Genomic DNA, 22,517 nt, shown 5'->3' with positions numbered 1-22,517 from the left:
TTTAAGTTTTTGTTTTAAATGCAACAAACCTCGTCAAATTTGGTGCAGTGGTTGCCAAGAAAAACGAATTCTCCATTTACATGTATGTATTTAGATAGGAGCACCCGAGCTAAAGCTTTCTCTTAATAAACAAAACTGCCTCAAGAATTTACGTTACGAGAGTATGCACTAAAGAACAAAGTACTCATGCAGACTGAAGCTGCCTGCCTTATTCATTCACTTCACAAAAAAAATAAGTTCTGGTGGGCACAGTCTTATGCAACTGCCCTGCTTAGATTAAAAGACAGAAATACTTTTTTGCAGCCAGTGCAGCTGAGGATGCATGATAAAGTTCCTGCGCAGCACTGTAAAAAAATGAACCTCTTTCCCAGCGGTTATGATAATTCAGAATGCTACACTAGTCCCAGAGTAGTGAGTGCACCATACAACAGTAAGGAAGCACTTGCAACCACTGGCACTGAGGCAGAAGCTGAAGATGTCAATTGGGCATGACTGGCTGCATTATGTGGAGTGTTGGTGGTGCTTCCAATGAGCCTACTTCTCTGCAGCGCAGTACAGCCCATTTTGACTGTGCGATGGAACTCGGCAAATGGCAGGGCAAGTGGCACATGGAACACAGTTGCACAACTCTGGCTCCCTACAGGAGCCATGTACAACACTAATAGCATCTTTGATAACCCGCACTGGTGTGCAGTGGGTGTGCCTCCTCATCCTTGACAAACAGCACCAGTGCACGCCAGCAGTCCTTGATTCAAGAGCTGCACTCTCATGGGACAACTTTTGCGTGCCCCTTCACACACCAAGATAATCGACGGTGCACCAGCACGCAACCTCACAAGGTATTGCAGTTTAATTGTGAAAGTGCATGAACTGTGAATAGCAGGCAGCCAAGACCTGTGGAGATGGTGATGGCCAAAAGGTGTGCGCTGCTTGCCGTAACCGTAGATGAATTTCTTGTGTGTGAAATTGTAGTGGTGCTAGGTGTCGACACTTACATGGAGCGATTTCTCCTTGGCGTTGCCCCCACTTTGTGCGGGTTTCGGGGCACTTCCAAGGCACTTTGATCAAGGACACTATAACAAATCTTACCACTGAATGCCACATGGTGAAAAAATTTGGTCTCCAGGAGGCCAATCATTCAGGCTAGAAAAGTATGGCAACTTGCAGACAATACTGGCTGCACATTTTAAAATTTAAAAGGCTCATATACTTGGAAAAAGCTAGGAAGCATTGCAAGAAATATCAAAGTTCCATACACCTACCTCAGGGCACCACACCTCGATGACATAAGATGCAATGTCAAAAGTAGGGCCTAAGTCTGAATTTGCCTTCAGGAGCTCAAAGCAGAACTCGTAAATCTCTTCTTGCTGAAAATAAAAAGCGTGACATACCGCACATCAGCCTCTCATACTGTGCATTTTAAGCAACTTGAACGAAACGCAAAACTGGTAATTCACATATGCTTAAGACCAGTGGCATATGTTCACTGTTGTCTTGAGCAAAAGTAGTTTTTGCAGTGCACTTAGTGAATTACTATAAAACGTGCAAATAATGAAGCATTGACCTGATGGCACAATTGTTATCTGAGAGTGAAAGTGAAAGTTTATTCCTTTTCGACAAAAGGAAGGCACCAAGCAAAAGGCAAGAAGCCTGACAAGGTCCTAGTCACCCATAGCATAGCTGGCATTGTGCACAAGCACTTTACAACAATTTCACCAGGAAGATTACAAGCACTGTAAAATGCATGACGCAGTAAGTCAACATGCATTAAATTTGTACCAGATAAGAATAACTAAACAAGCATACAAAACTAATTGCATGAATGATACAAAGATACATAGCAATTTTTGACAAATATATTAAAAATGTCAGTCATAGAACACAGAACAATATTACAAAGCTGGCAGCATGAGCGTAAGAGAAAATCATATTAAAGGTAGTGAAATAAAATATAGTATAGTGACCAAATATCTCATTCAAGCTGTTACAATAGGCATTTTTTTATTATACATTTAAAACATTTTTGTGGAATGTAATATTCAGTTTAAAAAGGAAATTGATTTATTACTGTGGCAACTTGGTAGCTTAGTGTTTGCTTGCCACAATTGGTGCACATGGTTAGAAAAAGTTTACATTTCGTGCGCAAAGCATATTGGCTGCTAGAATTATCTAGGCATGTACAAATGATGATGGAATTTAAGTAGACAGAAATTATATACTTGTTTTGTAATGGATGCCACGTTTCTGAAATAGCGGTAATTACTGGACATAGTAGTTCCCCAATACAAGAATACAGTATGATAACCTTGAGTACAGGAGTCCTTAATACAAGGATATCTTTAACTAGGGGGGCAACAAATGAGATTTTATACAACCAACTGTTTTACTTAGATCAGACAATAATTTTGCGGTATGAAAATTCCAAGAAAGATTCTCATTGAACCAAACACAAAGTTACATTATACCATCAAAAATAATTGTTGCCATTAAGATAGAGTAAAAGCTCATTAATTTGACACCTGTTAATTCGGAAATTCGGATAATTCGGACGGCTCTGTTGGTCCCTGCCAAAGTGCATGTTAGTCTATGAGACCAAACCTTCGTTAATTCATGATAATTCGGCCCTGCACTGCTTAATTCGGACAAATGCTAACGGCTGCCGTTACACGAAAGTGTGGTAAAGCAGTGCTGGCACCACTGGAGTGAAACCGAAACCTGAGAGGCATCGCCATTGTCATCAATTAGTGGGGGCGATCGCAGCGTCAGCGAACGTCGGTGTCTTCTTTCTTCGCTTCACTGCGCTTTCGACACCATATTCCCGTGTTGTCGAGTCGGCATGATATCTTCTTGCGAAGTTTTCTCTTTTCATTGTGACCATGTTTTGCATGCCACCACCATCGTGCGCTACAGTGATGGCAACGCCGGCACAACGGCAGGAGTACGAAGCCAAGAACTTGGCGACCAAAGTGGAAGTTTTGCAGGCTCTTCAAGCCTTCGAAAGTGAGAAGTTTCATGCATCAAGAAAGCGGTTGCGAACCGCAGCTCATCCCCAGCTCGAAGAAGCTTTGCTCCAGTAGGTTACTGACTGTCGCAACGCGCACCTGCCTTTGAGCGGACCTCTCATCATGGCACAAGGTGACAAGTACGCTGCAATGATGAGCACTGAATCGTTCAGAGCTTCAGAAGGGTGGTTCTCAAGGTTTCGGGAGAGATACAAACTCGTCTCCAGAAGCGTGTGTGAGGTTAAAAGGCCAGCGTTGACGAAAGCGTGACCACCCAGTGGAAAAATGTGCAGCTGCTTGAGCACATCGCCGCATATGAACCAAGTGACATGTTCAATGCATACGAAACTACTCCATTTTTCAGAGCTCTCGCCCACAAGACGTTGACTTTCAAATGGGACCCGTGCATTGGTGGCAAGAAGTGCAAGCAAAGGATAACTGTGCTTCTTGCTGCCAACATGACTGGCACGGAGCACTTGCCGCTTATTGTGATCGGGAAGGTGCATCAGCCACGTTGTTTTAAAAACATCAATAGCCTTCCTGTCAAGTACAGGGTGAACAGGAAAGCTTGGAAGACCTCGGACATCGGAAGTACCAAAAGCACCTGCTACAGCGAATGATCTTACGCTCAGAAGTTGGAAAGCTGTATGAAGTGGACTTACTCGGCGCAGTGCACATCATCGTCCACGTGTAGAAAAATACACCTCCGCAAGTCATCGCCAACTGTTTTCGGCACAGTGGTATTTGAGAGGCCCGAGCATGCGGCAGTAGCCGATGAGGTGTTAGCCGAGTCCACCGATGATGACTGCTCGACCTTCGATGCTGTCCTTCCCACAGATGTGACCCTTCAGGACTACATCGCAATTGATGATTGTGTTGCCACGACTGATCTCCTGACCAATGAAGAAACTATTAATGATGTCATGGGCGCTCGAAAAGACCATGATTAAGACGAAGAGTCCTGCGAGGAGGTGCAACCGCAACTTCATCGTGCCTCACGAGAAGTCACGGAGGTGCTTTTGATAATGGAGGACGTTTGCCTGAGCACTTCCAACAGTTTGCGGGCTGTTAGCTACTTGGAAGAGTTTAGAAAAATTGTGATGTCAGCTGGAATATGCACGAAAAAGCAGACGACTATTGCAAAATACTTCAGTAAATAAAGGTATGCTTCTCCAACTTGATTTTAATGCTGTTTTTCCTGTTCATTCGTTAACTTGGCATTCAGACAGTTCAAACATTTTTCCTGGTCCCGTGAGATACGAATTAACAAGCTTTTACTATACAGTACATACATACGTACATACATACATACATACATACATACATACATACATACATACAGTCAAACCTTGATATAATGAAATTGTACTTGCAGCTAAAAACTTCGTCATATCACAAATTTCATCAATTCAAGGTTTTAAAGTTTCATCAGTAAAAACAACTTTAAATTCCCAGAGCATTCCAGGTGGATAGTACCTTGTCAGTAAACACTTCTAAACAAATCGGAAGGTCAGGCCACAATATCATGTTTATGAGCGCCAGTGCGTGCAGTGTAGATCGCACTGAGAGCAATGCACTGACGTGACGGTGTCTGAAATTTGCGTATGTTGTGTCACGTGGCGCTGTAAATCCTGGGCATCATGGCTACTGTAGTCATGGCTGTCTGTGCCTAGTGCCCACAGCTGTGGTCAGATGATGCTCCCAAATTCAAAATAAGTGTAAAAGGAAACAAATAAAATATTCGTCCTGAGCAGCAACAAAAACAGTCACGGTTTTGCTAGAAAGGCTGAGCCTTGATGGTTATAGCAAAGAGACAACTACACGAAGTAAAGCTAGCAGTCTTATCGGTGTCACGCGCTCAGCAAGAGATCTTGCTTGATGATCACGAACTTGCTGTCACAATGTGAGTGAAGGCTTCACACTGTCTCTCAGAAACTTGATATTACGTGACCGTCAACAGTAGACACACGGGAAAACAATGCGCATCAAAGCACCAACCAGCTCAGCTCAAGCTTTAAAGCTCCAAAATACGGCACGTGGCCAGTGTGAGAGGAGGAGACCCGCGGGCTGGTGGGAGAAGGAGATAGGCATGCCTTCCTCCCCCCCCCCCCCCCTCCCCGTGCTTGATCACATTACCACACGTTCACTCCCTCCTCATCACCTTTGCGCAGAAGGAATGGTCGGCCCTTGTATTCCTCCAAGTGCTGGGAGCTGCTGCACGTCCAACACCCTGTGGCCCCCGCAAGTTATTTCCCAACATGACGAATGGCGCACGCTCTTTGAAGGCTTTTTTGCCACTCAAACTTTTCGTGCGAAAGGAGGCTTGGAATAAATTTTGCCTTGGCTGATATTCTTTTAGTTCTTTGCTAGATTTACTAGCCATTGAGGCTCAAAGTACATGCTTGAAATGGGTGAAAATTTCGTTAAATCCAAACTGTCACGAAATTAGTTAAATTGCAAAAAAGAGTACACGGTTTTCAGTGGAACTAAGATCGGAAAATTAAAATAGTTTGCTGACTGTATTACTTTAGAGGCTACTGGGGTGCTTGATGTCTGTTTTTTCCGACTTCATCACGTTGGCTTACTAGCTAATGTGATCTAGTCCAACACTACTAAAATGTAGGTGGACAAGGTGGCTCAACGTGAAACTCTTGACGCATGTCTCTTTCCTTGAGCCAAGTCTCTCCTCAATCTCCCGAGGAAGCTGGCTTTGGAGATCGTGTGTTGTTCGTGTGTGTTAAAGATGCCTACCCAAAAACTAGTTCATTCTAATATACAAATGCAAGCTCCTGCGCGCTTTTTCTCCCGGGCATGTTATACGGTGTTCTATTTGCTTCCAGACAGATTAATAATGTATGCATGGATGGATCACCATTGCTGCTTGCCCTAAATTTTCGTGCAAGTATGTTGCACATGATATTAAAGGGGCCCTGAACCAGTTTTTATCAAAGTGAAAAAAGGCATTTGAAGTGAAAATAGGCCATTTCAGACATACTTTGCTGCAAAAAGTACACAAACAAACAATCAATAGCAGAGCAGTGGGAGGTACAGCTCGCCAGCTTGGACCTGGGGGGTGCAAAGGCACTCCTCCATTAAGTCCAGCGGGTGGCCAAGGCCAGTGGAGCCCTGGACTAAGGGAGCCACCCATCGCTCTTTGATCCCTTTTCACCCACTCCCTTTCTTAATAAAGTTTTTAGTGCTACTACTACTTCAATGCGTTCAGCAGAAGCGGAGTTATTGGCAATCAAATACGGCCTCCATAATGCTCCCGTGGTTCAGGGCGCCTTTAAAAAAATGCGCCTAGGACAGATATGCTGTTGCACCTTTTGAGGCGGATTTCTGGAAGAGGTGGAAATTGCTTTCATCGGAAATTGCAGTGTCTCAGATAGCCTGTATAAAGATTAACTTTTTCATTATTGATGCAAAAGCATCAAATGGCTCATTGGGTGAGCAGGGTGCCCATTTAGTGAACAGGGTGTGTGGAACAGGAAAACTGGGAATTCTACAGGATTCTGAATAGTCTGGAAATACTCAATGAATTCGTGCTTCTATCAGGGAAAACTCGCTGGAATTTTATTGAATGGGAATGAAAGTCGTGCTAATGCTGGCTCGAGTAACAGAGAGGAAGTGTAACGAATAATTTTTCACTCCATGTGGTCAGCTAGAGGAGTTGTCAGTGTACAGCCAACAACCGATTTTCCGGACGCCGGATTTTCGGGACATGCCCAATAATTTGGACAGCTTCATGGCACCACCACATGCCCCAGAGAGTCAATGGATGGATGGATGGATGCAAAACTTTAATAAAGGTCCTGAGGTACGCGACTCAGCGCGCTGCGGGCCGCTCCCACATTGGGACAGTCAGGCCATGCCCGACCGCCGCATCGTGGGCCCTCTGGACAGCCCATAGTTGCACCCCGGCATCGGGGCTCTTGATAGCGGAGAGCCACTTGTCCTCATTGATTTGTTCTGTGCCTCGTAACGAGGGGCAACACCAGAGCATATGGTCTAGGCTAGCGATGTCAGAGAGTCAATGCATCAGAACATATAAAATTTCGGATGCAAGAACCCACCGTTGTCTGATTTTCCAGACTTTGCGCCAGGACCCCAGGTCCAAAACGGCATTCATCAAAGCCACCACCACTGCCATTTTGATTATCTCGCCGCCTCGAACTGGCGCTCTTGCACCAGTTCGAAGCGGCGTCGATTACGTCGATTCGCCACCACCGCCACAACGCTAGGCCGAGCTGCTTTGACGTTCGCTATTAAGTTTCTTGTCGTTCAGTGCCGTGTTTTTCATTGAAAAAATTCGCTGCTGTCAGCAATGGCACCGACTCCCCCTTTGCAATCCTCGCGGTTGACTTCAAAACTAGGGAACGCATGGGGCGTTGCATAATGCCGGTTCCCGAAAGTCCGCTTCTCCTAAATACAGCAATGGTACGTGGTGAAGCATATGCGGAGTATTGCGGTGATGCTTAGCAAACGCGGGAAGGGGGCAACTCGTACGGGACATGTATGTATTCCTTAATTATACACAAATGCACCCATAGTGTCCTGTCGCAGTACGAGCACTGATATGCCTAGTAAGTGTACTGGCAAGCCTTCAGAGCTTTTTAGAATGTGCCTGTCGCGATTTGAGCCCTTAAGGGCAGTAAAAGACATGCATTGATTTTTTCGGAAATCTTTGCGGCCCCTAGGGAGTCCGAAAAATCGGTCGACTGTACAACTGACCAAGGATGCTTCAAATGGCCTATGGGGCAAACGCGTGGTGGAAGGAGGATGAGAACATAAAGAATAGACGCATTGAGGAATGAGCGGGAAAGGAAGTGTACTGCCGCTTCTTTGAAGGAGCTTGAGCTCAAAAAGGAAAGTGTTGGCTGACGCCGTGATGCAGGTGACCCTCATCCAAACCAAATTAAAGTCTCTAAAGCATTGAAACACAACACTGAGGCGTTGTGCATGGGCTCAGAGTATGTCAGGACAGTTGAGGTTGACTTTCCAGCGGCTGAGTGAGAATCTAATTTGTGACAAAGTACGAGCCTCCAACCGATGAGCTTGCTATCAGTTGATAGAAATAACTCATATTCAAAAATATTTGCTTCACTATGCATCTATTTTTATTCGTATTTGAAAATGTTTGACTCAATTTGCAACGGGTTTTACCATTCTTTTTATTTTTCGAAGATATTTTAGTCACTGTGCATTTTACTAATGCTTCCCTTCTGTTTTCTTTTTTAATAAAATAAACACTACTCATTATTCAAACTGGATGGAGTGTTTTTTTTTTTTTAAATGCTTACTAGAAAGTGACAGCATCGGCCGACATGGTGTCAGTCCATCTTGACATATAACAGAGTTCTGTGTCACTTAGGGAAAACCGGGAAAACTCAAGGAATTTGGAAGTGTCAGCTTGGTAGACACCCTAGCGAAAAATCCGGCATGTGGCACCAAAATGGCACCTAAATTATCATGAGCTGGGACGCTATGTCACATGCGTGCCGCGACAGAGCAGAGCGGGCGAAAGGGGAAACCTGCTGCTGCGCTGGCACACCAGGTGTTGCTTGAGGGCATCGCTGTGACACCATGTCACCCTTGCTCTCTCTCGGAAGCCTGTGTTATCTGCTCGTTCCTTGTCCGCGCAAGCTCCCGCCTGCATTCTAATTTCGCCTCTGTAATCACTATAAAGAAATTAATGTACAGAGAAACAGTATATTCGAAAGGGAAAACGTTGACAGTAGTGAGTTTCGTATGACGCCATGTTTAGAAGCTAACCCCCGAATGCAGAGATCTAACTTGGCTCGAACTTGACTTCTGGCAGTCTCAAGACAGCTTCGCCGCGCGTCGTAAATCGTGCTTGATCTTGCCGACGACTTGCGAACGACTTGGCTGCGTCGAAGTCCGCTCAAGTTTGAAGTCTGCTCCCGGGCTAGCTTGAAACTGACTTCGTGTGTTATTCCAACATGGCAGCCTCCTGAACGGACGTCGCGCGGAGGTTAGCTGCTTTCGAGTTTGCTTGCTACGCCATGGATACAGCATTTTCAGAGACGCAGCCCTTGCCGAAAATTCCGCGACCCACCCTACGTGACCGAGGGAATCCGATGGAGCTGTACGATGACGAACAATTCCTTGGTCGCTACAGATTCAAGAAGAACGCCGTGCGACTTCTCGCTATGTTGCCTATCCAGGTAAGCGGGGACAACAGAGGACCGACTGTGTGCCTCCCATGCTGCAGTTGCTGATGGCTGTGATGTTTTACGGCGCTGGCACGTTTCAAACAGTCACCGGAGGTCCGGTCCGCATTCCTCAGTCAACAGTGTGCCGCGCAGTTGGAAAGGTGACTCTGCTCATCGCGAAGCACCCGCGCCCGATGCTGGTGCGCTTCCCGCAGTCGCGGAAAGATTGATTGCGAGCGTATTTTCTCATCTCCTGTGACTACACATAATAAAAGGTAGCCCAAATAAGTCAGTCATGCAGAACATGTGCGCTTACTAGTTTTATGGCGCTTCCCCTTTTCTTCCGCAGCTTCCTCTTTCCGCTTTCGCTTCAGGTTGGTCCAGCATTTTTTCATTTGAAGGTGATCGCGCCGCGTAATCCCGTGGTTGGCATTCTAATGTTTTGCTATTTCTTTCCATGTCTGATTCTTCTTGGTCAACGACGCGACATCAGTTTTCTTGCATTCCACAATATGCTTGTAGTCGTTCACGAGTGTCGTCAGCAGGCTCTTTTCGTCTTCTGTAAAACGGGGTGCCGTCTTGCGTTGCGGTGCATTCTCTTGGGAGCAGACCGTACGTGAGTGCAACATTTCAGCGTCAAAGCCTGTTGACAGAACAGCAATTTCGTACCAAATGCGGCGCGCGGCCGTCGCGCGAGCCCCAAAACTTGTTTTCCTAACAGACGACACTTCCTAGCAGACGACACGCACTGCCAATTTGCAATGTTTGCGACTGTGCCACACTCTCCCTCTCGTTGTTCTCGACAAACCCTCCATGCGAAGTAGACAAATCGTTTGCACGTGTCATTTTATTTATTTATTTTGTTTTTTTATCGGGTTTTGTCACCCATATGGGTCCGGGTAGGGGGACTCTACGGCGCTCGGTACTCTTCATTCGCAGCACATGTTGCAGTTTTTCTCTTGCTTGTGCCTCCGGCCTAGTGCATTCTAATAGGTTGGTCTTTTCTTCAAAGGGTCACGTAGCCCGAGCAGAACAAGGGCCGTCGCCTTCCTTCTGGAATGCCTATAGGCGAGAAGGGACGCGCGAGCTCCCTCAGAAACCGACCGTGTGCCTCGTCTCGGCCTCTTGTATCCGGTTGCCGGCCCAGACGGCGCATGAACGTCTTGCAGCAATCGAGAACAAAAGCTGTTTAAAGACCACCATACGAACCAACCATTTCGTTCGCTTCTCTACGGCCAGTTATACAAACACGCAACAATACCTCAGAGTTAAAGATAAGCTAAAACCAAAATAAGTGTGACGATAAAATTGATTTGCACTCAAATACACTGTCGCCTAAAGTGTAGCGGCGACTTGAAAAAATGGTGAAACCTGCAACTCAAAAAGCGCGCCAAAACACCGAAATTTGAAGACCACCTAAACCCGCCGGGAACGCGCGCTTTCCGCAAGCAACACTGCCCATCGCAGCGGCGGACGTAGCCAGATGGAATAAGTTTACGCAAACTATACTTCAGCACTTATGCCCTGGTGGAAATTTGGAAAGATACATACTTTTTTGCTGTAAAACATGCCTTACGCTAATAAATGTATTGTTAACCTCGAACACAGACGAGCAACCTGCTTTTGCGTTGAAGCACAGTCTTGACTTGACGAAGCAAGTCAGCTTGAGCGTCTATGAAACGCGAAAGCCGACTTGGGCGTTTTGAAGTCCGCCTCTTGCTTCGGGCCGACTTCATCAAGTCAAGTCCAAGCCCGATCCAAGTTAGATCTCTGCATTCGGGGGTAAGTGTCTTACCCACTGGGCTAAACCAGTGCTTTCTAGATAGCAGACCTGTGCACTCTGCTTAATGACATCATGCTACTGGACCGAAATTTCCATCGCCAAGCTCGGCGTGACAAAAGCAGCTTACTTGGGAGCGTCCCCATTAGAATACATGGCAATTGGGCAAGGTAGCATGACGTCAAAGACAAAGTGCACCAGCTTTGTGCTATCTAGGCAGCACTGGCCAAGCGTGAACATGCTCGCTTGCCCGTAAGGAGTACATAACTGGAAGGACCACTCAGCGGCGTGCTTAGGTGCCGTCAGATTTTTTCGTTTAAGGAACATGTTTCAATTGTGAAATTGAACTTGACCAGTAGCAAGGTCATGTCTGCTTAGCATACATTCTAAGGCTACCAACACTTTCTCACAAGCAAGTGAAAAACAGAAAGAAGACAAAAAGAGGGAGAACCAATGTGAGGATTACTGTGCACTGTGAATGTCACCACCTTTTGATTTATGATTGCTTCGGAAGAATTCTACCTCCTTATCAATCAGTGTCACACATGCCTGGCCGACATACTTTTCTTTCGTTTTTACTATGTGGGGGGGGCACTTTCTTATATTCTTAATGTTGATGTGCGTATGTGTGGTAAAAATGGGTAAGCAGTCTGCAGCAATGTTTGTGCAGCATGTGTAGCTTGAGCCCTGGAAGTTTTTGACATTGTGAACATTGCGGACATTGTGAATGCGTGTTTCATACTAAATGGTAATATTTGCTCTCTCTGCAGAAAACTGTAGGGCTTAATGTGTGTCCTTCCAAGCATGCACTTGATACTTTAAAGGTTTGCTCAAAAAAGGAACCTCTCTGCAGGCAAATTTATTGCAGTTATGAAATTTATGCACTGAACCTAAATAGTATTGAGTAGGTTGTGCAGCTATACAGTCGAACCTTGATATAAAAAACAGAGATGAATATAACAATGCGATTCTGCATTTTTCCACTGAAATCAAGCATGCAATGAGAATATGCTTATTATGAATATTGGATATAATGAAGATACATTTGTGTCAGATGCAACGTTGTAAGACTGAGATTCAACTATATCAAAAATTTCAGGTTTAATTCTTAGTGGCCCCTGTTACTGAAGCTATGTTCAGTGCAAGATTGGATATTCCAAGTGTTTTTTATCATTCATTAAGGTCAAATGATGGTGGATAACTATAGTTAAATACTATGATTAGGGCAAAACAACTATGAGGGGTGGGTGCATAGTGGACACTTGTACTGACTGTGAAGCTGACTCAGCCAGAAATACCTAGCCATTCCTGCAACGTTTGTTTCAAATGATTGCATGCATGCTCCTGTGCCAGTGGTGCTGATTACTGAGCAAGGCATGTAGAACACTTAATTGTTTACATGATAACTTGCACTGATGTATGTAATGGTGCCTTGTTTTTCCACTGCCTCTGCATTTAGGTATTTAGTCTGTTTATGTAAAATGAGATTTGGTTATTTGGTGTTTCCCCACGCTGGCATCACGTAAGTGCATCGTTGAACAACCAGAAAAAATCAGTTTCGAAGCCTTGCCACTCTTGTACTGGGGTAGGCAGAGCTATAAGGTTCCTCTTATTGGATTTCTTTAACCATACAGAAATCATTGATGCCCTATTCAGTGAAAGCTGAGGAACTGATATTTATTGCAAATTGTTCTTCGAATATAATTAGAAACTCATAAAATTAGAGTATGATGAAAAACAAATAGTCCTCATATTCAAATAAGTACATCAAGTTACATGTATCGTCGGTCCTGAATATATTAAACCCAGATAAATATATATTAATATTGGCTATATCAAACAGTCATCCCCTTCAAAATCCTATACAAAAGTATAGTGCTGTACAGTCAACGACTAAATTTTCAGACTCCCTAGGGGGTGCAAACATCCAAGAAATTGGGTGGAAATCTGGAAAATATTAATGCGTGCCTTTTACTGCCCTTAAGGGCTCAAATCACCACAGGCCCATTCAAAATAGCTCTAAAGGCCTGCCAGTGCTATTATCAGGTGGATTGGAGCTCGTACTGTGACAAGAGACAGAAGGTGCACGTGTGTGTAACTAAGGGATACATACTGTGTCCCGTGACAGTGGGCCCTTTCTACTCATGGTATGCTTCACCTTAGTACACTGCCGATGCTTGTCGCCCAAAACTGCTGCACTGCAGCAAAGCTCACTTTTGGGAACAGGCATTATTCAACGCTTGACCTTTGCCGTGCTTTCCCCGCTTCTAAGTCATTGGCAAGGAGGACAAAGGTGCAGCCAGCGCCATTACTGACAGCAGCAAATGCTTTCAATGAAAAACACGGCACTGAACAGTAGAAAAGTTGGCAGTGAATGTTGAAGCAGCTAGGCCTAGCATTGCCGTGGTGCCCATGGCTGCCAGCGCCTCAGCATGCAAGTGCACTGGTTCGAGGTTTTGAGATTATCAAAATGGCCATGGTAGCGGCTTAGATTAAACTTGTTTCAGACCTGTGGTCATGGCAAAATGTCTGGAAAATTGCACGGCGAAGGCTTTCAACGTCCAAAATTTCGGACGTCCTTATACATTGGCTCAGTAGGGTACGTGGCAGCACCATAAAGGCATCCAAATTATTGGACATGTACGAAAAATGTCACTCACTGTGGTATGCATGAACTACCGTTCACTTCCGCATTTAACATATTGAACGCTGTGCTGCACTGCTCTTCTCCTAATGGGGATGCAATCACTTCTTGCACCATCTGAAATATTCACTGCCAACAAACCTCTTTTGGCAGCTGCTGTCAAACAAAGCATTGAATCTGAAGGCTAGCACATGCCATAGTAGAAAAATGAGCAATTTGTGTTTCCCAGCTTTGCTTGCTTAAAATATGAATGGCTCGTACAAGCTGCAGCCATTGGTTATAGGCAAGAGAAGATCCCCACGCTGCTTCAAGAACACGAAGGGCCTCTCGGTGCAATACACATTCCACTAGAAAGCTGGGTTGACATTCAATCTTCTCACTAAACTACTCTGGCCATGGGATGCCAAACTGAAGATGCCTGAGCACCAGCCTGATTGACTCACTGTCGGGTAATGACGATTAGCTGTTTAGGTGACGTATCATAATGGAAATGCGGCCAGGCTCATTCACAGTGAATTCACAATACAAGTGTGCTGATGGCATGGCACATATCCATGCAGGCTCATTTGCTTCTGCGCTGCATCTATGTGTACCTTATCTTGAAAAATAAAAAATAGTAACAAGCACTTCGAGGCGTACCATGGTCTTGCACCATAGGGACGCTGGCTTTTAGGGTTAGCATTGCAATCACTATATCAGACCATTCTGCAGAAAGAGTGACTTTCAACATTGTTCTGCAACAAATTATTAAACTTTGTGCATTTGACACCGCCTTGGAGAAACAAATCGGTAAATTCCCCCTATTCAGTCTCAGGAAACTGTCTGAAATAGATATTATTATTTTATATTATCAATATATTGAACCATCCTCGATTCGCTTTGAATTCAATAAATCCGGGATTGACTGTATCTACAGGTTTCCGGCGCCATAAAATGGCAGAACAATGAAAAAAATTTTGGGTGTCAGACCCAACTTCTCTGTAGTTGTATTGGAAATTTAATTAAATCAAGGTTTGAATGTACTGGGCACCATCACATGTCCCAGGATGTCTACCAACTGTGAAAGCGGGAATTCTCAGGGATCTTGAACAGGCTGGAAAAACGCAGGGAAACTCGGGGAACTTGTGCTTCTATCAGGGAAACTGACCATAATTTTGTTGAAAGGAAACGAAAGTCACGGTAATGCTGGCTCGAGTAACAGAGAGGAATCGTAAAGAATCCTTTTTGACAGCGTGTGATCTGCTGGAGGAGTTGCCAGTGTACTGTCAATGACTGATTCTCCAGATGACTGATAATTCGGACGGCTTCGCGGCACCACTACGTGTATAAGAACGTCTGAAATTTCGGATGCGAGAACCCTTCGCCGTCCGAGTTTTCGGACTTTTTGCCGTGACCGCCGCTCCGAAACAGCATTAATCAAAGCCACCACCATCGCGGCCATTTTGATTACCTTGCCGCCTCGAACCGGCGCTCTTGCACGCAGCTCTGCTGGCACCCGTAGCCACCACAGTGGCAACGCCAGGCCTAGCTCCTTCGACGTTTGCTATTAGGCTGCTTGCCATTCTATGCCGTGTTTGTCATTGAAAGAATTTGCCGCTGTCAGCAATGGCACCCACTCCGCCTTTGAGGTCCTCGCTATTTGTTTCGAAGCTCGGAAAGCACAGCTTGTTGCATAATGCCGGTTCCCGAAAGTCAGCTTCGCCTCAGTACAGCAATGTTAAGTGGTGAAGCCTAACAACCCATAGTCCTGAATGCACACAACCAAGGCAGTATAATGTGTGGCGCCAAAATATGGTTTCTGCTGATGTCTATGGCAATGAGGACTCGGACACCTTATTGCTTCATGTAGTCCAAATTAACCAGTGCATTGCTAAATACCCCCAACTTAACAAAAGCTTTATGCCAAAAAAGCGTAGGATTCCCGGAACCACAAGGCGAGCCCAAATTATCTTTCTTAATTCATCATTATCATCATCAGCCCTTTTTATGTCCACTGCAAGACGAGGGCCGTTCCCTGCGATCTCCAAATGCCCCTATCCTGCACCCACAGATTCCAACTAGCACCCTGACGTCCTCCACTGCACTTCCCTTCTCAGGGCACCCATTTTGTAACCCTAATAGACCACCGGTTATCTAACCTGTGCATTACATGATCTATACAGCTCAATTTTTATTCTCTTTATGTCAATTAGAATATCAGCTATCCCTGTTTCCTCTCTGATCCACACCGCTCTCTTCCTGTCTCATAAAAATTACACCTAGCGTTCTCCGTTCCATCACTCTTTGCACGGTCCTCAACTTGTTTACGAACATCTTTGTCAGTCTCCAAGTTTCTGCCCCATATGTCAGCACCGGTAGAATGCATTGATTGTACACCTTTCTTTTTAATGATAATGGTAAGCTTCCAGTCAGGATCTGACAATGTCTGCTGTATGCGCTCCAATGCATTTTTGTTCTTCTGTAAATTTCCTTCTCATAATCGGGGTTCCCTGTGAGTAATTGACCAAGGTAAACATACTCCTTCACAGACTCTAGAGGTTGGCTGGCGATCCTGAACTCTTGTCCCCTTGCCCAGTTATTGATCATTATCATTGTCTTCTGCAAATTAATCTTCAACCCCACTCTTACGCTCTCTCTGTTAAGGTCCTCAATCATTTGTTGTAACTTGTCTGCATTGTTGCTGAATAGAACAATGTCGTCGGCAAACCAAAGGTTGCCGAGATATTCGCCGTCGATCTTTACTCCTAAGCCTTCCCAGTTTAATAGCTTGAATACTTCTTCTAAACAAGCAGTGAATAGCACTGTAGAGATTCTGTCTCCCTGTCTGACCCCTTTCTTCATAGGTATCTTCCTACTTTCCTTGTATAGAATTAAGGTAGCTGTAGAACCTATGTAGATATTTTCCAAGGTATTTATGAACTCATTCTGTACTCCTTGACTATGTAATGCCTCTATGACTGCTGGTGTCTCCACTAAATCAAATGCCTTTTCGTAATCTATGAAAGCCATATAGAGAGGCTTATCGTACTCTGCAGATTTCTCGATAACCTGATTGATGACATGGATGTGATTCATTGTAGAGTATCCCTTCCTGAAGCCAGCCTCTTCCCTTGGTTGACTAAAGTCCAGTGTTGCCCTTATATTATTGCACATTTTCTTGGTGAATATTTTATATAATACTAGAAGTAAGCTAACGTGCCATTCTTTAATGGTTCCCTTTTTGTGGGTTAGTATTATGTTGACATTCTTCCAGTTCTCTGGGACCTTTATAGTCGCTTTGAAGACACATTTGTATAAAGGGCCGCCAGTTTTTCAAGTATTATGTCTCCTCCATCTTTGATTATATCAACTGTTATTCCATCTTCTGCTGCCATTTTTCCCCGTTTCATGTCTTGCAAGGCCCTTTTAACTTCATCGCTAGTTACAGAAGGAGCCTCTGTAACCTGTCAATTACTACATCGAATGGAGGTACCGTGGCTGCTCTAGGTACTGTACAGGTGAGTACAGAATTCTTCAGCTGCTTTTACTATATCTTCAATATTGCTGATGATATTACCTTGCTTATCTTTAAGTGCATACATCTTGGTTTGTCCTATGCAAAGTTTCCTTCTCACTGATTTCATGCTGCATCCATTTTTTGTGGCTTCCTCAGACTTTCTCACGTTTTCAAATTTCGAACATCCCTTATTTTCTCCTTGTTGATCAGTTTTGATAGTTGCATGAATTCTACCTCTTGAGTTGGACACCTTTATTCATTGTCGTTTCTTTATTAAGTCCTTCATCACATGGGAGAGCTTACCTACTGGTTGCCTTCGTGCCTTACCTACCACTTCCATTGCTGTTCCTGAAGCCAGCCTAGTTACGGTTTCATTCATTACCTCTATGTCCTAAGGCTGCATATTTGTTTGGAAGTACCAGCCTGAATTGGTCTGCTTCTACCCTAACTGCGTCTATGTTGGCCTCTTTCTTCTTGACCAATTTTACTCTTTCTCTCTTCAAATTGAGGTGAATCCTAGACCTCACTAACCTATGATCACTGAGTTCAGTAGAGTTGAGTTGAGTGGTTGTAGGCTACTGCTGGGATTAGCCTTGCAGTAGCTGCCGGCAATTGCTCCACCGTAGCGACACTTAAAGTACATAAATCATATTGCTACGTGTGGAAAGACACAGACGAGAGATGCTATTTACACGCTATTTACACTGGAGCCAGCCAGCCAGGCTGACACTCGCTCGTGCCGAGGGCACCGACCAACTTCTTCGTCGTTCTCGCGGCTGCTCATCTCTCGCGGAATCATATTGTAATATTACCCCCCGGCGGCAAAAGCACCGTCACGGTGCTGTTAAATATCCAAGGGGCATGGAGAGTTGTAGGGCTTGAGTCGGGCAACGTGGACAACGTCACTGGTTGTCACAGCGGAGGACGTCGTGGGCGTGGCTAGAACGATTTCATAGGTGACATCGGTCACTTTGCGTATCACGCGATATGGGCCTGTGTAACAGAAAAGCAGTTTTTCAAAAAGGCCAACTTTACGCGATGGTGACCAAAGCAACACGAGGGCTCCAGGCACAAAATGGACATCACGGTGACGGAGGTCGTAGCGTTGTTTCTGCTTGTCTTGAGACACTTGTAGACGAGCGCGCGCAAGTTGGCGAGCATGGTCAGCATGGGCGATTGCATCACGGGCATAATCGCTAGTTGAAGCTGTGGCGGACGGAAGCACAGTGTCCAGTGGTAGCGTCGGTTCGCGGCCATACAAGAGGTAAAACGGGGAAAAGCCAGCAGTTTCGAGACGGGAAGAGTTATATGCAAAGGTAATGTAAGGTAGAGCCAGGTCCCAGTCACGGTGGTCGTCTGAAACATATTTGGATAGCATGTCTGTAAGGGTGCGGTTCAAACGCTCAGTGAGGCCGTTCGTTTGGGGGTGGTAGGAGGTGGTAAACTTATGCTGTATTGAGCAGGCACGCATGATGTCGTCATTGACTTTGGCCAAAAAGGTGCGGCCGCGATCTGTAAGCAATTGACGCGGAGCACCATGCATCAATATAATATCATGTAGCAGGAAGTCCGCAACATCAGTTGCACAACTGGTCGGAAGAGCACAGGTTACGGCGTAGCGGGTCGCGTAGTCCACCACGACTGCAACCCACTTGTTTCCTGATGTAGATTCCGGAAATGGGCCTAGAAGGTCCAAGCCGACACGATGGAAGGGCTCGGCAGGGATGTCGAGCGGCTGCAGGTAACCAGCGGGGAGCTGGGAAGGCTTCTTGCGTCGTTGGCAAAGTTCACAAGCGGCGACGTAACGTCGTACGGAACGGGCAAGGACCGGCCAGAAAAAACGGCGACGTACACGGTCATAGGTTCGAGATACGCCGAGGTGTCCTGCCGTTGGTGCGTCGCCGTTCCCACAACCTTAGCATTTCGCGTTTTTTCATCCACTTTAATTTCCATTAATTTATCGTTTCTTTATTTCATTTATTAAGCACAAGTAATTTCCCCTACGTTGTCCTTGGTGTCAGTGTTTGTTGGCTTCTTATAATATATGACTAATAAAAATCTAGCCCCTTGGTTAAACCCCCTTCCTTCTCGTTTATTACATGACGAGGGTCTGAAATCCGGCAACATTGATGCCTTCAGGTAGCATATGTGGGTTTATTGACCAGTTGCCTTCACCCAAAAAGATCACGTTCTCATGATGCCTGCGGCAAAAAGGACGTTCCACGTCCGCCGCCAAGGTCTGCGAGCGGTGGCGCTGGCTAACACTCCCAGGGCTCTACTAGGGCACATAAATACCGGAGATAGTGGGTGGGAAAATGGCGCCGCGGTAGCTCAATCATTGCATTGCACGCGAAATGCGAAGGTTGTGGGTTCGGTTCCCGCCTGCGGCAGGTTGTTTTTTCGTCCACTTTAATTTCCATTTTTTATCGTTTCTTTATTTCATTTATTAAGCACAAGTAATTTCCCTTATGTTGTCCTTGGTGTCAGTGTGTTGGTTTCTTATAATATGATAAATCATATAAATCAGACACAGACCTCACAACTACACATAGCCACTCCTAAGGTCACCATGTGGAGGCCAAATCCGTGTCCTGCAGGTAACTTAAAAGAAGGCGAGAAACCTCCTTCCTATCTAACTGGTTCCCGCGCGGGAAAACAATGTCCTGAAGAGAACTGTGGGGAATTCCTGTCTTCTTGAGGGACCTGAATAACACACTCCTTTCTGCGTTATACAGAGTACAGCACATAAGGTTATGTTCTATGTCACCGCACACACCACACGTTGAACATAATGGAGACAACGCCAGGCTTGTCTTATACATCCAGGCAGGGGTACGAGCAGAGCCCGTGCGAATGCGGAGCAATAAAGTGGCTTGGTTTCTTTTAAGACCCTTGGTCACACATGGCTTGTGAGGTGAGCTCCACAAAGAGCTGAAGTGGCACAACACTAGTGCAGTGGCACATCTAGTGCAGCTGCTTTTCACATTTCCTCTTTGAAGTATGATTGGTCGGTTCGCTTCACTGCAGCCGTGTCCTCCACAACGGCCGAAAGCGTTGCCATTGAGGCAGCTCTAAAGAAGCTACGGTTTTGTACGCTTCAACCTGTTGTCATTCTTACAGATTCGAAATCCACCCTTCAAAGGTTAGAGCACGGGCTCCCTAGTGATGCCTTATGTCTAAGCTCCCTATTCTCGGTGCACAATCTCCATATCAAAGGTTTCTCTATATGATTCCAATGGGTGCCCTCGCACATAGGTATCATAGGCAACGAGATGGTGGACAGCCTCGCCCATAGAGCGCTGTCCGGGAATCCTTTGAGAAAAGTGCCTCAAGAGGACAAGAGACTCTTCAGAGAAAGGGTGTATGATCACTGCACTTTACCCTATCTAACACTTCTACATTCTGCACTATGCTGGGATCGGCAGAATGTTTGAAATCTATTTCATTTATTGTTACCAAGATTCAAATTAATGAGATTTTACTGAAGTTGTAAAACGTAAGCAGCAAAGACCATTTCACAAACAAGATTACCTCACCTGTGAGACATCCTCAATAGGCCCAAACCATGACCAATCCTTGAGTTGTAGGTTTTCATTTCGACTGGTGCTATAAAATAACTTGTTGCGTTCACTTGGCACCGTGCCATTCAGCACACCCAGTAAATGATCCTGCAAGTTCATTGGCAATTTTTGACAATATTTCTGAACTTGAAAATTCAAGCAAAAGATTAGTAGGTGGTAGTTATGCTTACATTTACTTTTCCTTCTTTAATGCACTGGACAAGCTTCTCATTGCGTTGCTTTCGCTTTTCCTTGATGCTGTTGAGAAAAAACATTACGTCAGTCTAATGTACACATAAAGATAGCATAAGTACCAACATTGACAAATTTTTCAAGGTTAATTTGCAATCATTCACAGCAATTCTACTAAACAGCTATGTGCCATGCTGAAAGTGTGTAGTCGTCACTGTGATGAATTCACTGCATAGACAAAATCCGTGATTTGATCCCCCATGTGAATCTACCTTAGCTGCTACAAAGACGTGCTGGTGTAAAGCTTCACGGCTTGTCACCACTTGCTTGTACGCTACCGACTACAGCTCCTTGTGTCATAACAGCAGTGTGCATGTTTAGACACATTTGCAGTGTTAAAGGAGAGAGTAAAGACAAATTTATATTTTGTTAATTTGCTTCTAAACATGAGTTAAGACTCTTTACACAGCATTTGATGGGTTTTATGAAACATATTTAAGTGCACGTTTCTGTAAAAATGCAAGTTAAGAAAAGCCTGTTTGTACTTTCTGGGTTCCTGATGGCACAATGGTACAAGCCACCTGTCAATGAGGTGCTGGTTATCTAAAGAGTAGACATAACTTGAACTCCACAATGGTTTTAGCTTGGCTTGGCATCATAATTTGGCTTATGATAGCTAATGATATACGAAGTGGAGGTGGATGGGGAGATGTTCGCATGCAAATCACTCAATACACGGCTCTGGTTCGAGCAAACTCTCTCCAGAATGCACACGGGAGGTTGGCAATTGAATTGTTCTGCATGCCAAGGAAGTCTCCAGCTAGGAGACTACTTTGTTCTTGTGAATATGAACGTGGGGCTGCGATTTTGTAGCGATGCCTTTTCTCGATGCTAATGCCTTTCGGCGCTTTTTGCATTCATGAGTGGCCGCGTTTGACGCTCCACCCAGGGCAGAGCATCTCTTGACCACTCACACACGTGAGAAGTGTGAAAGGCTTTAGCATCGGGAAAAGCCATCACTACAAAATCATAGGCCAGATTTCCCCACCTGTCGTTTTGTGTTGAGGGTTATCACGATTACAAATTCAGTTCTATGTGCAGAGTCTAGCCACTATCTAGTGTCCAGATTGTACACCACAGACAACCATACTGAAAGCAGCCCAAGTCAAGTTTGGCATGATGCCTTTGGGAGCAGGCCATTTGAGAGCACTGGTACCATAGCTTGTTTATTTTTGGTATTCTTTTAAAGCTTTACAGAGAAACATGTCACAAGTATGCTTTGCTAAAAAATCAAATAAAGATTGTCGAATTTTAGCGCAGTTACTATAAATGAAATTACCGCTTGACCAAATGCATGCTATTGAATCATGACTCACAGCAGTCCAGGCCACAGCCATGTGATCTTTCTGTACTTTAAAAAATTTGAGCTCTGAATGCTGGCCGAAGAGTGTGTTGGCAACGTGTATATGATGTGGTCAACAACATCCACTCAAATTTGAAATTCACACTAATGTACCATTAAGGGGGGAGATGGCCCATGAAAGTGAACTGTTGAATCGCTGGGTCAATTCAAACAAAAAATAGGAAGCATGCTTAGATATATATCCTAGGTATGAATGCAAAATTTTACTATAGAATACTAAGGCGAAAGCCTTTCTAGGCTCATGGTG

General features: G+C 44.9%; 1 protein-coding gene across 2 annotated transcripts in view; it reads right to left on the bottom strand.

Moving 5' to 3' along the window:
• LOC126547839 (uncharacterized) overlaps positions 1-22,517 on the bottom strand; it is a 91,522-nt gene that overhangs the window by 4,431 nt on the left and 64,574 nt on the right. For both annotated transcript variants that reach the window (XM_050195852.2, XM_050195853.2), the window contains exons 9-11: positions 20,847-20,913; positions 20,632-20,763; positions 1,263-1,367 (exon numbers count right to left, since the gene is read on the bottom strand). In XM_050195852.2, the coding sequence (XP_050051809.1) occupies positions 1,263-1,367; positions 20,632-20,763; positions 20,847-20,913 (304 nt within the window). The remainder of the gene's footprint in view (positions 1-1,262; positions 1,368-20,631; positions 20,764-20,846; positions 20,914-22,517) is intronic.

The sequence above is a fragment of the Dermacentor andersoni genome, chromosome 1, assembly GCF_023375885.2.
Source record: "Dermacentor andersoni chromosome 1, qqDerAnde1_hic_scaffold, whole genome shotgun sequence".
Classification (NCBI taxonomy): Eukaryota; Metazoa; Arthropoda; class Arachnida; order Ixodida; family Ixodidae; genus Dermacentor; species Dermacentor andersoni.
This window is presented reverse-complemented; position numbering and strand designations above follow the sequence as displayed.